Source organism: Manihot esculenta, chromosome 16 (genome assembly GCF_001659605.2).
Source record: "Manihot esculenta cultivar AM560-2 chromosome 16, M.esculenta_v8, whole genome shotgun sequence".
In the NCBI taxonomy this organism is placed as follows: domain Eukaryota; kingdom Viridiplantae; phylum Streptophyta; class Magnoliopsida; order Malpighiales; family Euphorbiaceae; genus Manihot; species Manihot esculenta.
In genome coordinates this window covers 1,705,730-1,723,233 of record NC_035176.2, presented here as the reverse complement: position 1 = coordinate 1,723,233, position 17,504 = coordinate 1,705,730, and the positions used below count along the sequence as shown (strand labels likewise).

The 17,504-nt window shown below is 37.7% G+C and overlaps 2 protein-coding genes across 2 annotated transcripts; both read left to right on the top strand.

Annotated features, from left to right (window-relative positions):
* The first annotated feature begins 3,555 nt into the window (after positions 1 to 3,555).
* LOC110603750 (multiple organellar RNA editing factor 9, chloroplastic) lies at positions 3,556 to 5,727 on the top strand. The gene is made up of 5 exons (XM_021741641.2): positions 3,556 to 3,972; positions 4,307 to 4,404; positions 4,501 to 4,566; positions 4,676 to 4,868; positions 5,401 to 5,727. The coding sequence occupies exons 1-4, from the start codon at positions 3,578 to 3,580 to the stop codon at positions 4,846 to 4,848; spliced, it is 732 nt and encodes a 243-aa protein (XP_021597333.1). The 5' UTR covers positions 3,556 to 3,577; the 3' UTR covers positions 4,849 to 4,868; positions 5,401 to 5,727.
* A 147-nt stretch (positions 5,728 to 5,874) lies between these two features.
* On the top strand, positions 5,875 to 7,661 carry LOC110603749. Its single transcript, XM_021741640.2, has 2 exons — positions 5,875 to 6,124; positions 6,238 to 7,661. The coding sequence occupies exon 2, from the start codon at positions 6,642 to 6,644 to the stop codon at positions 7,509 to 7,511; it is 870 nt and encodes a 289-aa protein (XP_021597332.1). The 5' UTR covers positions 5,875 to 6,124; positions 6,238 to 6,641; the 3' UTR covers positions 7,512 to 7,661.
* Positions 7,662 to 17,504: the final 9,843 nt, after the last annotated feature.

Here is a 17,504-nt window from a genome sequence, read left to right as displayed (position 1 = left end):
AAGTTATAATTACCTACCCTCTAATTAATCTCTATCCCCGTTACCAACCCACTACTATAAACACAATTGGAACTCTAATTCTCTTGAGGATATAATATCATAATCCATGGCTATCCCCATCTAGATTGACTTGTGAGAGAGAGTGGTTTTTAATATTTAATTTCCTAAATTATTCCCAAAGATGACACGTCCTTAATCATTTTCTTTTTAGATTTATCAAGTCTCACCTATTAATTAAGTCTCCTTTGCTTTGTGTGGGGTTGACATGGATAATTGACTCATATTGAAAAAAAATTAAAAGAAAATTCTTCTTCTTGCCCCTTCATTTGGGTCAAATGCAATGGATTTACAAAAAGCCCTATATGATACATGAGTCCTCAGCTGCTAAGAACCCTAACCAACAGACATTAATTTTCACTAAGATAATTGATATCTAAATCAAAATTCACCCATGGTTGAGAAATGTTTCCTCTCCATTTGGTGGCTAATCCCAGCAGTTTGATTCATCATTAATAAAAGAGAAACACAAAGTGATTGAAATATGTCAAGTTTGTTCTTATTGATCAAAGGACTTTCAGAAGCCATGCGAGTTCAAACTAAGGTTGTTAGATTGTAGGCATTGATTTTTTAGGGTTTTATCTTTCATGATGAAACAATAAAGAGAATTGGAAGATGGACCTACTCTTTTCATGCCCTTTCTGTATTGCCATTATTACCAAGGGAAGCATTCCCTCTAGCTACATCCATGTATAATTTATCCATTCATATGCATCATGAACTGTTTTTTTAAATAGATTTATATTTTTATATAATTTATGTATAAATAGTCGCGAGTCTAAATAAAAGACAATAGTTGTAGTAGGTTAATCACAAACTTAAATTTTCTTTTAATAATACTATTATAAAACTTTATTCAAAATACCAACTGTAAATTTTTATTTTTTATATTTTAATTGTAATTATAAGTCAATAATAATAATTTAAGAACTAAAACATTTGTTTCATATAAAACTATAATTTATTAACTTTTTAATAATAAATAAAAAATAGGTAGTTAAAATTATAATTTTATTATATTTAAAATAAATATTTTGATAAAATATATTATTATATATAGTGAAAAAATTTAAATTTTCTTTTTGATAATTAAAATGTCGTTAAAGTGTTATTTTGAAAGCCTTTTAATTATTAGGAAGATTTATTATTTAATCTCTGAATATTATTATTATTTACAAGTTAATTTTTATATTTTTAAAAATTTATTAAAATGTTAATTTTTTTAAACACTCATTTTATCTAATTATTTTTTATCTATTTTTATTATTAAAAATATATTAAAAAATTAAATTACCTTTTTATTTAATTATTAGATAATTATAAAAAAATTATCATATAATTCAGTGCATTTTCAAGTAAATTTCTATATTTTAATTTATAACAAAAAGGTTATATATTTTCACGCCATTAGCATTAACACCGTGAAGTATCACTAATAAATTATAATTTACTCGATAATATTTAATAAAAGCTATATTTAGTTTTTATATTTTTAAATTTAATCTATTAAATTTTGTTTGATTAATAAAATAATTCTTTAATTTAAACTTTATATTTTTTAATTGAAATTAGTCTCTATATTTTTATAGATCGGTCTCTAAATATTATAATTATTAATAAGTCTTTATATTTATAAATTAATCTCTCTATTTATTAAATTTTAATATTTTATATGTGAAAAATAAAAAAATAAAAAAATTTGATACTTATTTTTATCCTTATCGAGAAAGAAAAAGTTAAATAAAAAACAACCCTTTAGATTTAAATTTAGATGCATATTGTGTCAAGATTTTTATTTAATTTTTATTTTATTAATTTATTTTAATATATTAAATGTAATAAACATGTGAGAAATGAATTATAACTATAAGAATTATTTTATTATAAAATAAAAACTTTATAATTAAATTTATAAACATTTAAACTAAATTATATGCTTTATAAAATTTTAAGAATTAAAATGTAATTTATTTTAATTAAAAATTATTTTTAATTAATTTATAGGTGTCACATTAGTCTTTATTAACTATATGAGATAAAAAAAAGTCTCATTTTGTTACAAATTAAATTATAAAATTCCATTTAAAAAAATTATCAAGCCACGTAGTTATTTTTTATAATTATCTCTTTAATTAAAATTTCTTTTCAAATCTATTGTTTGAAAATAAAAACAAATTGCTTTGGGAATTAAAATACCCATTTTCAGTTGAAAGTGATATTGAAAGCAATTCCAATAAGAAAAACAAAGCATGCTTTAAAGAAGTGTGGAGGAGATGTTTTTAAAATTTCTCGATATATATGTTTTATCTATTTTTAACGGAAGAGAAAATAAAATAATTCAATTCTTAACGGTTTAATTATGTAATAATATTTTAATATATTTTTTAAAATTAAGATATATATTTTAATACATTTTTAAAAATTAAAATATTAACACATAAATAATAATACTACGCCAAAATTAAATTATAAATCTCTATAATTATAATTTAAATTAAATTTTACAATCGAATCTAATTGATATGTTTAAGAATGTTATAGGGGGACACATGAGACTAGTAAACCAAACATGGATTTGTTGAATTTGGTGATGAGGAAGTTATGATGGTTAAGTTAACTTGCTTTGCATCATAATACCAACAAACATAGAATATTAAAATACAACACAATCAATCAAATATTTAATCTTTTCTTTTATTATTATTTTTTTAATTTGCTACGTGTGCTTAGAGATAATTAAGCATGGAAACAAGAGTAGATAAGGCTGTCTCTTTAATAAACAGTTTAAGGTCAAACACAATGTGACATAACCTCAATATGGCTTTCGTCCAAGAACTAAATTCCCAAGGAAGTTGGAAGGTTTAAGCTGCTCCTATTATTTCTACCACAAATTATTATTATATTCTAATATAATAACAGTCATGAGTCTTAGACATAAGTACAAGGTTTGGTTAGCTTTTTGATTCCTGTGTTGCTGGTGTTTCTTATTCCTTGTACTGTGCATATTCAGTAAAATACACAAGTGTTTGTTAAGTAACTGATGTAATAGAAGATTTGGTCAAACGATTTATCATAAAATAATAGATAAAAAATTCGATTAAAATTAATTAAGGATCATTAAATAATTTTTTATTTATGAAATAAATTTTAGTATTAACATTCGGTCAGTTCGATTTAAAAATTAAATTAAAAATTATATAGTTAAATTAATCTATAAATCTTATTTTAAAAGTAATTAAGTATCAAAATCATATTAAAAACATTAGAATATGTGTTAAATTTAATAAAAACTGGACTTAATTGTCCGAAATAAAGAGTTATGGATTAATTTTTATTGATTTTCTCTTTGATGACAAAGCTTCATGAAGGTGATTAATAATATAGAAGGTGAAATCATTTTCCAAGTTGGGCAGACAAATCAAATGGCTGGGCCGTCCATTAGTCCAATTCAATTGGCCTCCATTACTCCACTGGGCCTCAAACGATTGTCACAAATCTCCTTGCTCCCTTATCTTCGGAAATGCCGCTCACCATCGCCAGTGTCTCAAGTGTGCTCAATCCAATGGCAACGTTTATACTCTCTTGTTTCGCTCCCAAAACCCTAGCCTGTACTTTTTCGCAGCTTAAGCCATCCTTTACTCCGCTCCTTACTTCCACATCGCAATCATGGGCTCTACCACCGGGGCATTCTGTCAGGGCCAGGACGCAACCACGGCCGTTGATGACACGAGCAGCCGCCGATTCAGATTTTTCGGCCAAAAGGAGCAGCAGTAGTGACACTAGAGAGACAATAATGTTGCCCGGATGCGATTATAATCATTGGTTGATTGTGATGGAATTTCCCAAGGATCCTGCTCCTACTAGGGAGCAGATGATTGATACTTACCTCAACACCCTAGCCACCGTCTTGGGCAGGTTAGTTCTTTAATCTATCTATTTAGAATGTCATGATTTTGTGTTGTATACTTGGATGTTGATGCTGAGATTTGATGGGGTTTCCTTTTAATGGTATTGATATTTGTGTTTGAATGAAGAAGAATTGTGCAATTCTTGAGATTTGGTTAAATTTTTTGCATTGATTCATAGAAGTTAATGGTAGTTATATTTTACTTATATGCTGGCCTGGCTTAATGATATATGAGGAGTAATTGGATTTGGGGAGCTTGATTGTTTCTTAAGAATTCTCTTTTCTTAAAAAAAAAAAATTATTTGGTACTGGCTTTAAATTTGTACTGCACTTGTGTATCAGCATGGAAGAGGCAAAGAAGAATATGTATGCATTTAGTACCACCACATACACCGGATTCCAATGCACTGTTGATGAAGCAACCTCTGAGAAATTTAAGGGTAAGTGACCATTGTTAAGCATAGGTTTCAGTATTTTTCATCATGGATTTTTTGTTGCTTTTGTGGAAATTTATTTGTGTATTTCATGTTATGTAGGTCTGCCAGGAGTCCTTTGGGTATTGCCGGACTCATATATAGATGTGAAAAACAAGGATTATGGAGGTCTCCTTACTTTCTCAAATTCTGCATCATTATTCATTCCTTTAAATGTTTTACATGTATCTTTGAATTTTTTAGGGATTTTTCATGCACATTTGGTTCTTTTTTTCAGGGGACAAGTATATCAATGGAGAGATAATTCCATGCACTTATCCTACTTATCAACCAAAGCAGAGAAATAATTCAAAGTATGAGAGTAGAAGATATGAAAGACGGAGAGATGGTCCACCTCCAGAACGGAGGAGGCCAAGACAAGGGGCAAATACCTCAGAGCCGTCAGGATGAGTTAGTGGAAACTGTGGAATGTATGTATTTGTTTTATACTTTCTTCATTTCAATTTTTTGGTGATTATTTTCAACTTTATTTATTAATATTGTTTTAAGCACCATAATCAGTTTGACAATAGCTTCCTCTTCTAAAGACTTAGGTTGATGCAATTGTAGTTCTCTTCTTCCATGTGAATATCAAAATCTGACTTCTCTAGCCTGTGGTTTACTACCTCTGTCCCACAATAATTGTTGTTTTAGAGATTTTTTTTATCACAAATTATCTGTCACTTCAAAAATTTCAAGGTAATTTTGATTGTTATTTTTCATATATGCCCTTACTAGTTTTTAAGTCATTTAATACTAATATGTGAAAAAAAACATGATCATACAAAGGGTATTTTAGACGAATTTTCATAAATTTTTCTAAAATTAAGACTATTAATTAGTCTTATTGATTTGGGTAAATAAAACTTAACGACAGATATTATGAGACAGAGGTAATACCATTTAAGTGAAATAGTTTAAAGCATTACCATTGATGTTTTGCAATGTTCATTGATTTTGCAGGTTCCTATGTTTGGTTTCAAATGGATGGCCTTTTTGTGAGTTTTTATTGATCATCACAGCCATTTATTGGTGGATAGTTATGCGGGGATTTAACTTGATAGACATTAATATCTCATTTGAGTGAATCTGGTTAGTGCATAGTTCATATATGATATACCTATGTAAAGGTCAGATAAGAGCTATCATCTTTGAGGAACATGAATTGTGAATGTATCAATTTTCTATGTAGATGGACCTATGACTTGAGACGTGCAGCAACTGCTGCTGACTCTGCATTTTGTTCCAACTAGACCTTTTGATACGTGATCCTAGTAATCTTTTCCTTTCTATTAAGTTCTTAAGCTATTCTATTTCAATGAGATGTTCTAATTTCATATATATAACATTATTAAGTTTGTGATGTTAGATTGTTGGACTTCTTCACAGTATCTACGTCATTGTCGTTTTAAAGCTAGCAGTTTTTTCAGAAAAAAAAAATTATTAAAAGCTTTAGAAGGCTGGAGATACATATTGGATCAACCCATTTCAAAAAAATCCAGATAAAAGAAAAACCAGCGCATACAAGAGAGGGCTCAAAGCCCAAATTCAAACCCAATCTAAATTGGGACACCTGAATAACACAACCTGGCAAGTCAGCAAAAGAGATGTGCAGCTGCCGCCACCTGAAACTAATATTGGAATTCAAAGAGAATTCTCTAAGAAACATAGAGAAGAGTTCAATAGGGTAAAGCTAGCAGTTTTTTTGAAGTAAAGTTATCTGTTTAAATTTTTTTTTTAATCTATTAATAGAGTGTACATTCACTGAATGCGTGTCATAATTTTTTTTTTCCGAAGTAGTGAATTCAATTAAGCAAGCCATGCTGCACACTTCAGCTGAAAAACAGGGATGCTTTTTCGGTTGCTTTCAGCCAGTGGTTTCCATCATGTGGACTTTGAAAGTTTTGTCCTTTTCATGAACTAAAAGCAAAAGGCTATGATCCTTTTCTATCTCCAACAGTGTTTTGCAAAATATCTAAAACGGAATCCGTACCTTATCATCTCAATACATCAAATTCTCTCTCTCTGGTGGGCTTCCCTTCTGACACTGACTTCACACCAATATTTTTCAGATAAGCTCTGTAATTGTATGGCCTACATTCTCAATCTTTAATATTTTTCAGTTACATGTTAATGTCTTCAAGTTGACATTTGCAAGAAACTGCTTTATCTTGAAGAGAAATCAGAAGGCAGATTCATACACCATGGCTTATTACAGCTCTAGCTATTACATGGATGATCATGGTGAGTACAGTGGCGATTACCCTTTCAACCCATATTATAATTCTTATGATTCTGCTGCAGTTCAAGCTTCCATGGCTTATTCCAGCTACAAATCCAATGATTATCAAATTTTTGCCTACGATCCGATTCCTCTTTATGATCCTGTTTCAAGCTACGCATCAACAACTGCATATTCTGTATCCAGTTCCATCGAATCTAAGTATGTTCTGCACGATCCTGATCTTCATTATCCTGCTCAGTCTCAGTTCATCATCTCGCACTCTGTTTCAGAGTTCTATGAGCCTGATTTTGAAGAATATGATCCAACACCTTATGGTGGTGGCTATGATCTGACTCTGACCTACGGCAAGCCACTTCCACCATCTGATGAAACTTGTTATCCTCGCTCTAAACCTGACCCAGGAACCTTACCCTCAAATGGAGTCTCTTCTGGGCAAGAACATGCAGAAACACCAAACAAAGGAAGCCAACCAACGGCCACCAGCGAGCCAGAGAAGCAGCAGCAGCTCGGTGGGTATGAGCCTGTAGATTTGTACCCAGGAGAGGAAACCAAGGAAAGGTATGGTTATGGCGATGAAATTGGCTATGAGTATGAGAAACGAGTCGCTGGGCATGAAATTCCTTCTGGGTATGGCTTGGAAGCCATGGATATTTGTGAAGGTTTGTTTGGATACTGGCCTTGTCTGAGTCGTTCTGCAAGGAGAGCGAAGGAATGTGAAGAAATGGCGGATGTTGGAAATTGCAGCAATCAATGGAAAGGAAGTGCTGATTATCTGTTTGGAAGTCCATACCCTTACGGTGATACAAGTGATTCTTGGTCAGCAAGCTGATCCTGTTTTAAGATTCATGGCATTGTAGAAAGTAATTTAAATGTGAAAAATATTTTTATTGAAAAATGTTGTTTAAGAAAATAATTTCTTTAACTCTTAGGTTGTAATTTAAAAAATAATAATAAGTTTGTGCATTGAAGTTTAATGTTCTTAATAAGATATTTCCTATTTAAAGGAAAAAATATTTTTCTAATAAAATAATTTAATTTTTATTTTAAATAGGAAATATTTTTTTATTGACGGTTTACTTGAATGTCCTAATATCAAAAAAATACACCATCACCACCGTCGTCGTCTTCTTCAAATGCCTGAAACAATGGCATGATGATGCCTCGCTATCTTCTGCAGTTAAAGAACTTCATATATTTTATTATTATGGGTTGGCTTGCACCAAATTAAGAAGTCTCAGTAGTGAAAAGGGCATGGAATAAACATAAACAAGTGAGGATAAAAAGGAGCAGCAGACGTTATACGAAGTCATCTTTAGATTAAAAATATATATTATATAATTTTTATGATATTGAAAATTTTATTAATTAATTTTTTAAAAATATATTAAAATATTAAAAAATTTATAATTTAACTTTTAAATATTACTATTATTAACACGTCAGTTCTTATATTTTTAAAAATTTATTAAAACGTTATTATTTTTTTTTCATCAACGAATCGTTCTTTTTTCTATTAAAAATAGTTAAAGGATAGATAAAAGATGATAGACAAAATTTTTAAAATTTAAGTTTACCCTCAAATGTAATTTCTTATTTAGTCATTGGATATTACTATTATTAACAAGTCAGTCCCTATATTTTAATAAATCTATTAAAATATCCTTATCTTTTCTCATATATACTAAAATATCCTTACTTTTTTTTATATCTATTAAAATGTCTTTATTATTTCTTTCTGTCAACGAAATAGTCATTGCTCATCTTCCTCCTCTTCCTCAAAAAAGAAGAAGAAAAAATAAGAAGATGATGAAGGAGAAGAAGAAGAAAAAGAAGAAGGAGAAGAAGAAGATCTTGAGATTATAGGAAGAAAACTGTTTTTATTTTCTTACCTCTTGTGTAGTAAGTTACAGAGTTTATATAGTACATGATATGAACAATTAGACCTTTGATTGAGCCCTCAATTATGTCCTAGAATCGTGCTATGCTAAATATGATAAAATTTGATCACTGACTGATTTACAATCATGGCAGAGGATTCTTTCCAACAACTGATTGATTTACAATCATGGCAGAGGATTCTTTCCAACACTCCCCCTCAAGTTGGTTCATGTGGATCTAGCATACCCAACTTGCCCAAAACCTCATGGAATATTCGTTCAGCTACTGCTTTGGTTAGGATGTCCGCCCATTGATCCTCTGATCGAACAAATGGTAAAGATATCATACCACTGTCCAACTTTTCTTTGATGAAATGTCGGTCTATTTCAACATGTTTTGTTCGATCATGCTGAACTGGATTTTCAGAAATGCTTATTGCTGCCTTGTTGTCACAACGGAGTTCAGCTGCATCCTTTGATGGGAATCCAAGCTCAAACATCAACTTTCTAATCCATAGGAGTTCTGCCAGTCCTTTTGCTATTCCCCTGAATTATGCTTCAGCACTTGACAGTGCCACCACCTTCTGTTTTTTACTTTTCTACGTTACCAAATTTCCTCCGACAAAGGTAAAGTATCCTGAAATAGATCGTCTGTCAGAGAGATCTCCTGCCCAACTTGCGTCCGTATATCCACTGATACTGAAATGACCATTCTTTTTGAACAACATGCCCATCCCAGCTGTTTCTTTCAAATATCGAACGATTCTTAATGCTGCCTCCATATGGTCTTGTTTTGGATCATGCATGAACTGACTTACCAAACTCACAGCATATGCCACGTCTGGTCTGGTGTGTGATAAATAAATCAGTTTTCCTACCAGTCTCTGGTACCCCCCCTGTCTGTGGGTCCTTCTTTTGAGTCCTTGCTCAACTCGTGATTGACCATTACCGGAGTATCGACTGGTTTGCAATCTATCATTCCTGTTTCAGTTAACAGATCAAGAATGTACTTTCTCTGTGATATTAGAATTCCCTGGTTTGATCTGAGAACTTCGATTCCAAGAAAATATTTTAGCATCCCCAGGTCTTTCATCTCAAATTCTTGGAATAAGTTGTCCCTCAGTTGTTTGATTTCGTCCACATCATCTCCAGTTATAATCATGTCATCCACGTATATAATCAAACACGTGATCTTCCTTCCTTGCCTCTTCAAGAATAGAGTGTGATCGGAGTTACTCTGTCGATATCCATTTTCCTTCATTGCTTGAGTAAATCTCCCAAACCATGCTCTGGGTGACTGTTTCAACCCATACAAGGCTCGCCTCAATCGACACACTTCTCCCCTTCTATATCCACTCATGAACCCTGGTGGAGCATTCATGTATACTTCCTCCTCCAGATCACCATGTAAGAAAGCATTTTTCACATCAAATTGGTGAAGTGGCCAGTCTAGGTTTGCAGCTAGAGAGAATAGGACCCGTATTGTATCAATTTTTGCTACTGGAGAGAATGTTTCAGAATAGTCAACTCCATAAGTCTGAGTATATCCTTTTGCTACAAGTCTAGCTTTATATCTGTCCACCGTTCCGTCTGACTTATACTTTATGGTAAACACCCATTTGCATCCCACTGGTCGTTTTCCCTTGGGTAGCCAGCATTTTTCCCAGGTCTTGTTTTTCTCCAGGGCATCCATCTCGGTCTCCATCGCCTCTGTAATACCCGGCTAGACTCCGGTATCGGGATTCCTACCGTCCGGTGGAATCTCGGTTGTCGGAAACCTCTAGAAGGGTAAAACTATGATTTTATGAAATGTTTTAATGTATTTCATGTTTTTAAGTAAGAATTAAATGAGTTTTTGCATGAACAATCTTTGGAGGAAAACCCAGGTTCGGCCGCCGAACTTTGAGGTTCGGCCGCCGAACATGCATGCTTTCGGAGGGACTTTAGGCGCCCGAAAATTTTGAGTGAGGGAAATGCAGGTTCGGCCGCCGAACTCCAAGTTCGGCCGCCGAACCTTGCATGCATGCGGAGGCACCTTCGGCCCCCGAACGTGGCCTGGCCAGCCACCTATAAAAGGGGCACTTAGCCGAAATGGGAGAGTTTTCTCCCATTTTCGACCACAGCGAGCTTTCGACCTCCCTCTCCCAAATCTTGTGTTTTTCCTTCAATCCCCACCATTTTCTTTGAGTTTTAAGGTTCCACAAAAGTTTTTGAGTGTTTTTAAGCAAGTTTGGAGCTTGGAAGTCTTGGAGCTAAATCCCTCCATTTTCCGAGCTAGGGTCGTTCTTCCTCTCGATCTTCAAGAGGTAAGCTTCGATCTATGCTTCTTTTATGTTTTATGAAGGTTTTATGCAAGTTGATGGGGTAGAATGCATGTTTAGGCTTGTTGTTAGGTTTATGGGTTTATGTTGTGATTTGAACAATGTATGTTGGAAATGTGTTGTTTGAAGTGTTGTAGTTGGGGTATATTATAGTTTGAGACCCCTAGGTGTGATGTATGATGTGTATGCATGTGTAGAAACAAGTTTAGGCATGTTTTGAGGCGTTTTGGAGGCTGTGGACACAAGGGAGCCAAGTTTCTGCCCTTCGACAGAAACTCAGGTTCGGCCGCCGAAGTGACTTTCGGCCGCCGAACCCCCTTGTGGAGGCAGTTTCGGCTGCCGAAGCCTGCCCCCGAAACTCAAGTTTCGTCTCTGTCTGGGAGGTTCGGCCGCCGAAAGTGCCGCCGAACCTGCATGACTTTCGGCTGCAGAGGGACTTTCGGCCGCCGAACCTGCCGCCGAAAGTGCCCTGTTCAGCCATTTCTTGCATGTTTTCATGTGATGTTTTCAGGATGTTTTAGGGGGTTTTTGGGGAATATTTTAGAGTCATGTTCATGGATGTTTGGTCCCTCATTTGAGTCCACCTGTGTAGGTTCGGACCCGAACCGAGACCCCCAGCTGTGAGCCAGCTGCTTCAGAGTCTCTTCAGAGCTAGCCAGAGGTGAGTGGAATAAACTTTAAGTTTTAAAGCAAATTAATGAAATGTTTTAGCATGATTCACGCATCATGAATGCCATGAGATATATTAGGTTGTTTGCATTAGAATTCACGAATATGTTGCATTGCATACTTTGTTGTTGATGTGGATGAATGTTGAATGATCCATTAGCCCTTGTATGTCATGATAGCCTATGTGAGTCCAGGTGTGCCTGCTACGGCTCTACGCCCCTGGCATTATGACCAATTATGGAAGTCCGGGTGTGCCTGCTACGGCTCTACGCCCCCGGCATGTATAAGTAAGAAAGATAGGGGCTAAATGGTGACAAGTTCATCCTTGTTGTGAAATGTTTGTGTTATGGCGCATACATGAAAGCATGATTTAAATTGATGTTTTATTATTCTGCTCACTGGGCTCTAGTAGCTCACCCCACTCCCTTTATCCCTAGAGTTGCAGGTACAGGATAGATCAGGAAGTCGGCTAGAGTGAAGTTCAGTCATGTATGTTGTAATAGATAGTAGTGGACATGAATATGATGTAATGAGTAATTATGACCATGTAATGTAATGAATGATTTGATGATGTATTGAGGATTATAGTAGTGCTTGACCTAGAGGTGTGTGAGTCCCCATTATGTACAGAATGTTTAACGAGTAATGATGTTAATGACCATGGTTATCCAAGCTGATATGTATGATGATGATACCCCATTGGAGTATTTGATGAGGACTCCAGTGTGGGGTTTATGTATGATTTTGTGCATGCACAGGTTTTGCTTGGATAAGAGAAAAGAAAAAATTTTTACAGATCATGTATATGTTGTTATGTGTGGGATTCCACAGGTTTACAGGAGGTATGTAGGCTTGCTACGGGTCCCGGCGGCCTTAAGCCGATCTGGATCCTAGCGCCGGTAACGGGTCGGATTTCCGGGTCGTTACAGCCTCAACCCATCTTTTGTCCTTCTGGGCCTCTGTGGCATCCTTTGGTATCCATTCTGAGCAAATGTTTTTCTGTAGGTTGACCAACTGAGGTGATAGTCTTTCTCCTCTGGTAACATTTGCCACAGGGTATCTGGACCTGGCTGCCTCGAATTCTGGATCATATCTCCTGGGTGGAATTCCTCTATTATTCCGAGGGGGTAGGACATATTAGCCTGTTTCAGAAACCTCAAGGGAAATGGGTTCAGTAGTAAGGTTATTAGAACCAGGGAAAAGTTCAGATTCACATACCTCAGTTGTGTGTTCCTCAGGATATTCTACGGTGTCAGGTTCTGGTTGTGACGTTGAGACCGAGGACTGTACTAGATGGTCAGTGTCTCCCAGTTCTGGTGTAGACTCAGGAAGAGAAGAATGATCAAGTTCTGGCCCCTCCTGACTAAGCCAATTTGGCAGTGGTGGTGATTGTGCCGTTGTTGTAACGACCCGAAAATCGGATCGCTACCGGCGCTAGGATCCGGGTCGACTTAAGGCCGCCGAGACCCGTAGCAAGCCAAACATAGATCCTGGAAACCTGTATAATCCCATACATGATCAACAACATGCATAAAAATTTTAAACTTTTCTTTTATCATCCAACTCAACCTGAACATTCATGAACATAGTCATAATCATGACCCCTCTGTGGGATCTCAACAATGCCCCAAAGAGCACTATAACATGAGATGAGTTGGCTTACATCTGTATCATCAAATATCTAAGATCATGCATCAACAAGGGATTACAATACTCATAGGATCAAGCACATCTATAACCTCAATATACCTCATTACATAACATACTGAATCTCTTACATTACATTAGTACAATTGTCATGTCCACAATCTAACTATTACATCAACATACTTCAAAAACTCTGGCTAACCTTCTGGTCTACCCTGTACCTGCACACCTGGGGTTAGGGGAGAGGGGTGAGCTACAAAGCCCAGTGAGCAGAAGAGAGAAATCATATATTAAAATTTCATGCCATTATGTAATGCAACACATCACAACTAATCACATCTCGGATGGTATTGTCACCAATAGTCCCCTACATAGTCCAACTGTACCGGGACGTAGAATGGGTACAACCGGTCTTTCCCTTAACATAACATATCATACAGTCCAACTGTGCCAGGGACGTAGAATGGGTACAACCTGGACTTTCTCTTACATCGTGCCAGGGACGTAGAATGGGTACAACCTGGACTTCCATACCGTATCATGCCGTAGCATCATCATGCCATATGAGGACTAAAGGGTCATCCAATAACCAATCCACATCAACATCATAAATGCAATGCAACATATTCGTGAATACTAATGCAAACACCCTACTATATCTCATGGCATTCATGATGCATGAATCATGCTCAAAATTCATATATCATTTAATTTAAAACTTAAGGTTTATTCCACTCACCTCTGGCTAGCTCTGACAAACTCTGTAGCAGCTGGCTCACTGCTGGGGTCCTCGGTTCCTCGGGTCCGAACCTACACGGATGGACTCCAATGAGGGACCAATCATACATAACATGACTCTAATATACTCCCCAAAAACCCCCTAAAACATCAGGAAAACAACACATAAAAACATGCAAGAAATGGCTGGACAGGGCACTTTCGGCGGCAGGTTCGGCGGCCGAAAGTCCCTCAAGAGCCGAAAGTCAGGCAGGTTCGGCGGCACCTTCGGCGGCCGAAACTCCCAGACAGAGGCGAAACTCATGCATGTTCGGCGGAACCTTCGGCGGCCGAAAGTCCCAGACAGAGACGAAAGTCTCTTTTCGGGGGCAACTTCGGCAGCCGAAAGGCCTGCCTCACCAGCCATGTTCGGCGGCCGAAAGTGCCTTCGGCTGCCGAACCTGGTTTCTGCCAAAGGGCAGAAACTTGGCTCCTTTGTGCATTTTTGCCTCCAAACTCACCAATCAAGCATAAACTAGTTCTAAAACATGCATACATACCATACATTACACCTAGGGGTCTCAAACTAGCAAATACCCCAACTACAACACTTCAAACACACACATTCAACATACATTGTTCATCAAAACATCAAAACCCATAAACTCATCAACAAGCCTAAATATGCATCTCTACCCATAAAACAACTTAATGCTTGTTTAAAACACATAACAAGGGTGGATCCGAGCTTACCTCTTGAAGAATCGAGAGGAAAGGCGATCCTAGCTTGGAGATGGAGAGATTGAGCTCTTTGAACCTCCAAGTACCCAAAACTTGCTTTTTACTCACAGATCTTCAAAACAGAAGTTAAAACCCGTGAAAATCATGGAAGATCTAAGGAAAACACTCAAGATCGAGGGAGGGGTGGCGGAGACTCACCTTGGCCGACAACGGGGGAGAAAAAGCTCGCCCGTGCGGACCTAAGGGACCCTTTTATAGTGGCTGGCCAGGCCACGTTCGGGGGCCGAATGTGCCTCCGCATGCGTACCATGTTCGGCGGCCGAACTTGTCTTTCGGCGGCCGAACCTGGACTGCCCTCACTCATGCTTTCGGGGGCCTAACGTGCCTCCAAAACGCATACATGTTCGGCGGCCGAACTTGACTTTCGGCGGCCGAACCTGGGTTTTCCTCCAAGGACTTTTCATGCAAAAACTCATTTAGTTTTCATACTTAAAACCATGAAATACCTTAAAACATTTTATGAAAACATGTCTCTACCCTACTAGAGGCTTCCGACATCCGAGATTCCACCGGACGGTAGGAATTCCGATACCGGAGTCTAGCCGGGTATTACATTCTCCCCCCCTTAAGAACATTCGTCCCCGAATGTTCCTCAACTAGCACAAGCATGGCATAGAACATAACATACATACAAAACACATCAACACATAGGGATCTAACCTTAAAAGAGATGAGGGTACTGCTGGAGCATAGACTCCCGTGTCTCCCAAGTGCATTCCTCTAAATTGTGGTGGTTCCACAGGACTTTCACCATCGGGATTTCCTTGTTTCTTAACTTTCTGATCTGGGTGTCTATGATCCGTACTGGCTGTTCAACATAGGTGAGATCCTCTTGGACCTCCACATCAGGCTCACTAAGAACCTTGCTCGGATCTGACACGAACTTCCTCAACATTGAAACATGGAAAACCGGATGGATTCTTTCCATTGAAGCAGGTAAATCCAGCTTGTACGACACATTCCCAATCTTTTGCAAGATTTCAAAGGGTCCGATGTATCGTGGGGCTAGTTTACCTTTCTTCCCGAAGCGAACCACTCCCTTCATTGGAGACACCTTGAGCAATACCAGATCCCCCTCCTGAAACTCTAACTGTCTTCTGCGGACGTCTGCATAGCTCTTCTGTCTGCTTGCAGCAGTCTTGATTCTTTCTCTGATTATGGGTACCACCCTGCTGGTGATCTCTACTAGTTCAGGCCCTGCCAAGGCCTTTTCTCCAACTTCTTCCCAGCAAACAGGTGATCTGCACTTCCTTCCGTACAAAGCTTCATATGGAGCCATCCCGATGCTAGCATGATGGCTGTTATTGTAGGCAAACTCCACCAAAGGTAGATGCTGCCTCCAAGAACCGCCAAAGTCCAGCACACACATCCTAAGCATATCTTCGATAGTCTGGATGGTCCTTTCTGACTGTCCATCAGTCTGGGGGTGGAAGGCAGTGCTGAAATCCAACCTAGTACCTATGGCATTCTGCAGACTCCGCCAAAACCTGGAGGTGAACTGGGGCCCTCTATCTGACACTATCGAAACAGGAACCCCATGCAGCCTGACGATCTCATCCACATACACCTGCGCCAACTTGTCCACAGAGTAGCCACTCCTGACAGGGATGAAGTGAGCAGATTTGGTGAGTCTGTCCACAATCACCCATATGGAGTCCACTCTGTTGGACGCCGCCGGTAACCCCACTACGAAGTCCATAGCTATATTTTCCCATTTCCATTCTGGAATAGGTAGCGGGTTAAGCATTCCAGCCGGCTTCTGATGTTCCAGCTTCACCCTCTGACACACTTCGCAGGCTGACACGAACTGTGCCACTTCTTTCTTCATAGCTGGCCACCAATAAACCTTCTTCAAATCTTGATACATCTTGGTGGCTCCGGGGTGAACGCTGTATCTTGCATTATGAGCTTCTCTCATAATGTCTCCTTTTAGCCCAATGTCATCTGGTACACATAGTCTGCTCCCATAGCGGAGGATCCCCTTGCTGTCGAATCTGAACTCACTGTCATTGCCTGACTGGACAGTCCTGGCAATCTTCACTAACTCCAGGTCCTCATGCTGTTTCTGAGCCACCTGCTCCAGAAACACGGGTGCCACTCTCATCTGGGCCACCAAGGCACCTGTACCAGACAACTCCATCTGTAGACCTTCCTCAATAAGCTTGTAGAGCTCCTTCACCACTGGCCTCCTCTCTGCCGATATGTGGGATAAACTGCCTAGTGACTTCCGGCTTAGGGCGTCTGCCACGACATTCGCCTTACCCGGATGATACTGAATCTTGCAATCATAGTCACTCAGCAGCTCTACCCATCTCCTCTGTCTCAAATTCAAATCCCTTTGACTCAGGATGTACTGCAGGCTCTTATGATCTGTGAAGATCTCACATTTTACCCCATAGAGGTAGTGCTTCCACATCTTGAGTGCAAAGATTACTGCTGCCATCTCAAGGTCATGTGTGGGGTAATTCAACTCATGCTTCTTCAGCTGCCTAGAAGCATAAGCAATCACCCTCTCATTCTGCATCAGTACACAACCCAGTCCCACACGGGACGCATCACAAAAGACCGTAAAGTCCTCATCACTAGATGGCAGAGCTAAAACTGGTGCTAAAGTCAACCTCTTCTTAAGCTCTTCAAAACTCTCCTCGCACTGGTCGGTCCACAGAAATTTCTGATTCTTCCTGGTTAGTCTGGTTAGAGGAGCTGCTATCTTTGAGAAGTCCTGAACGAATCTCCTGTAGTAACCTGCCAAACCCAAGAAACTTCTAATCTCTGTCACTGAAGTGGGTC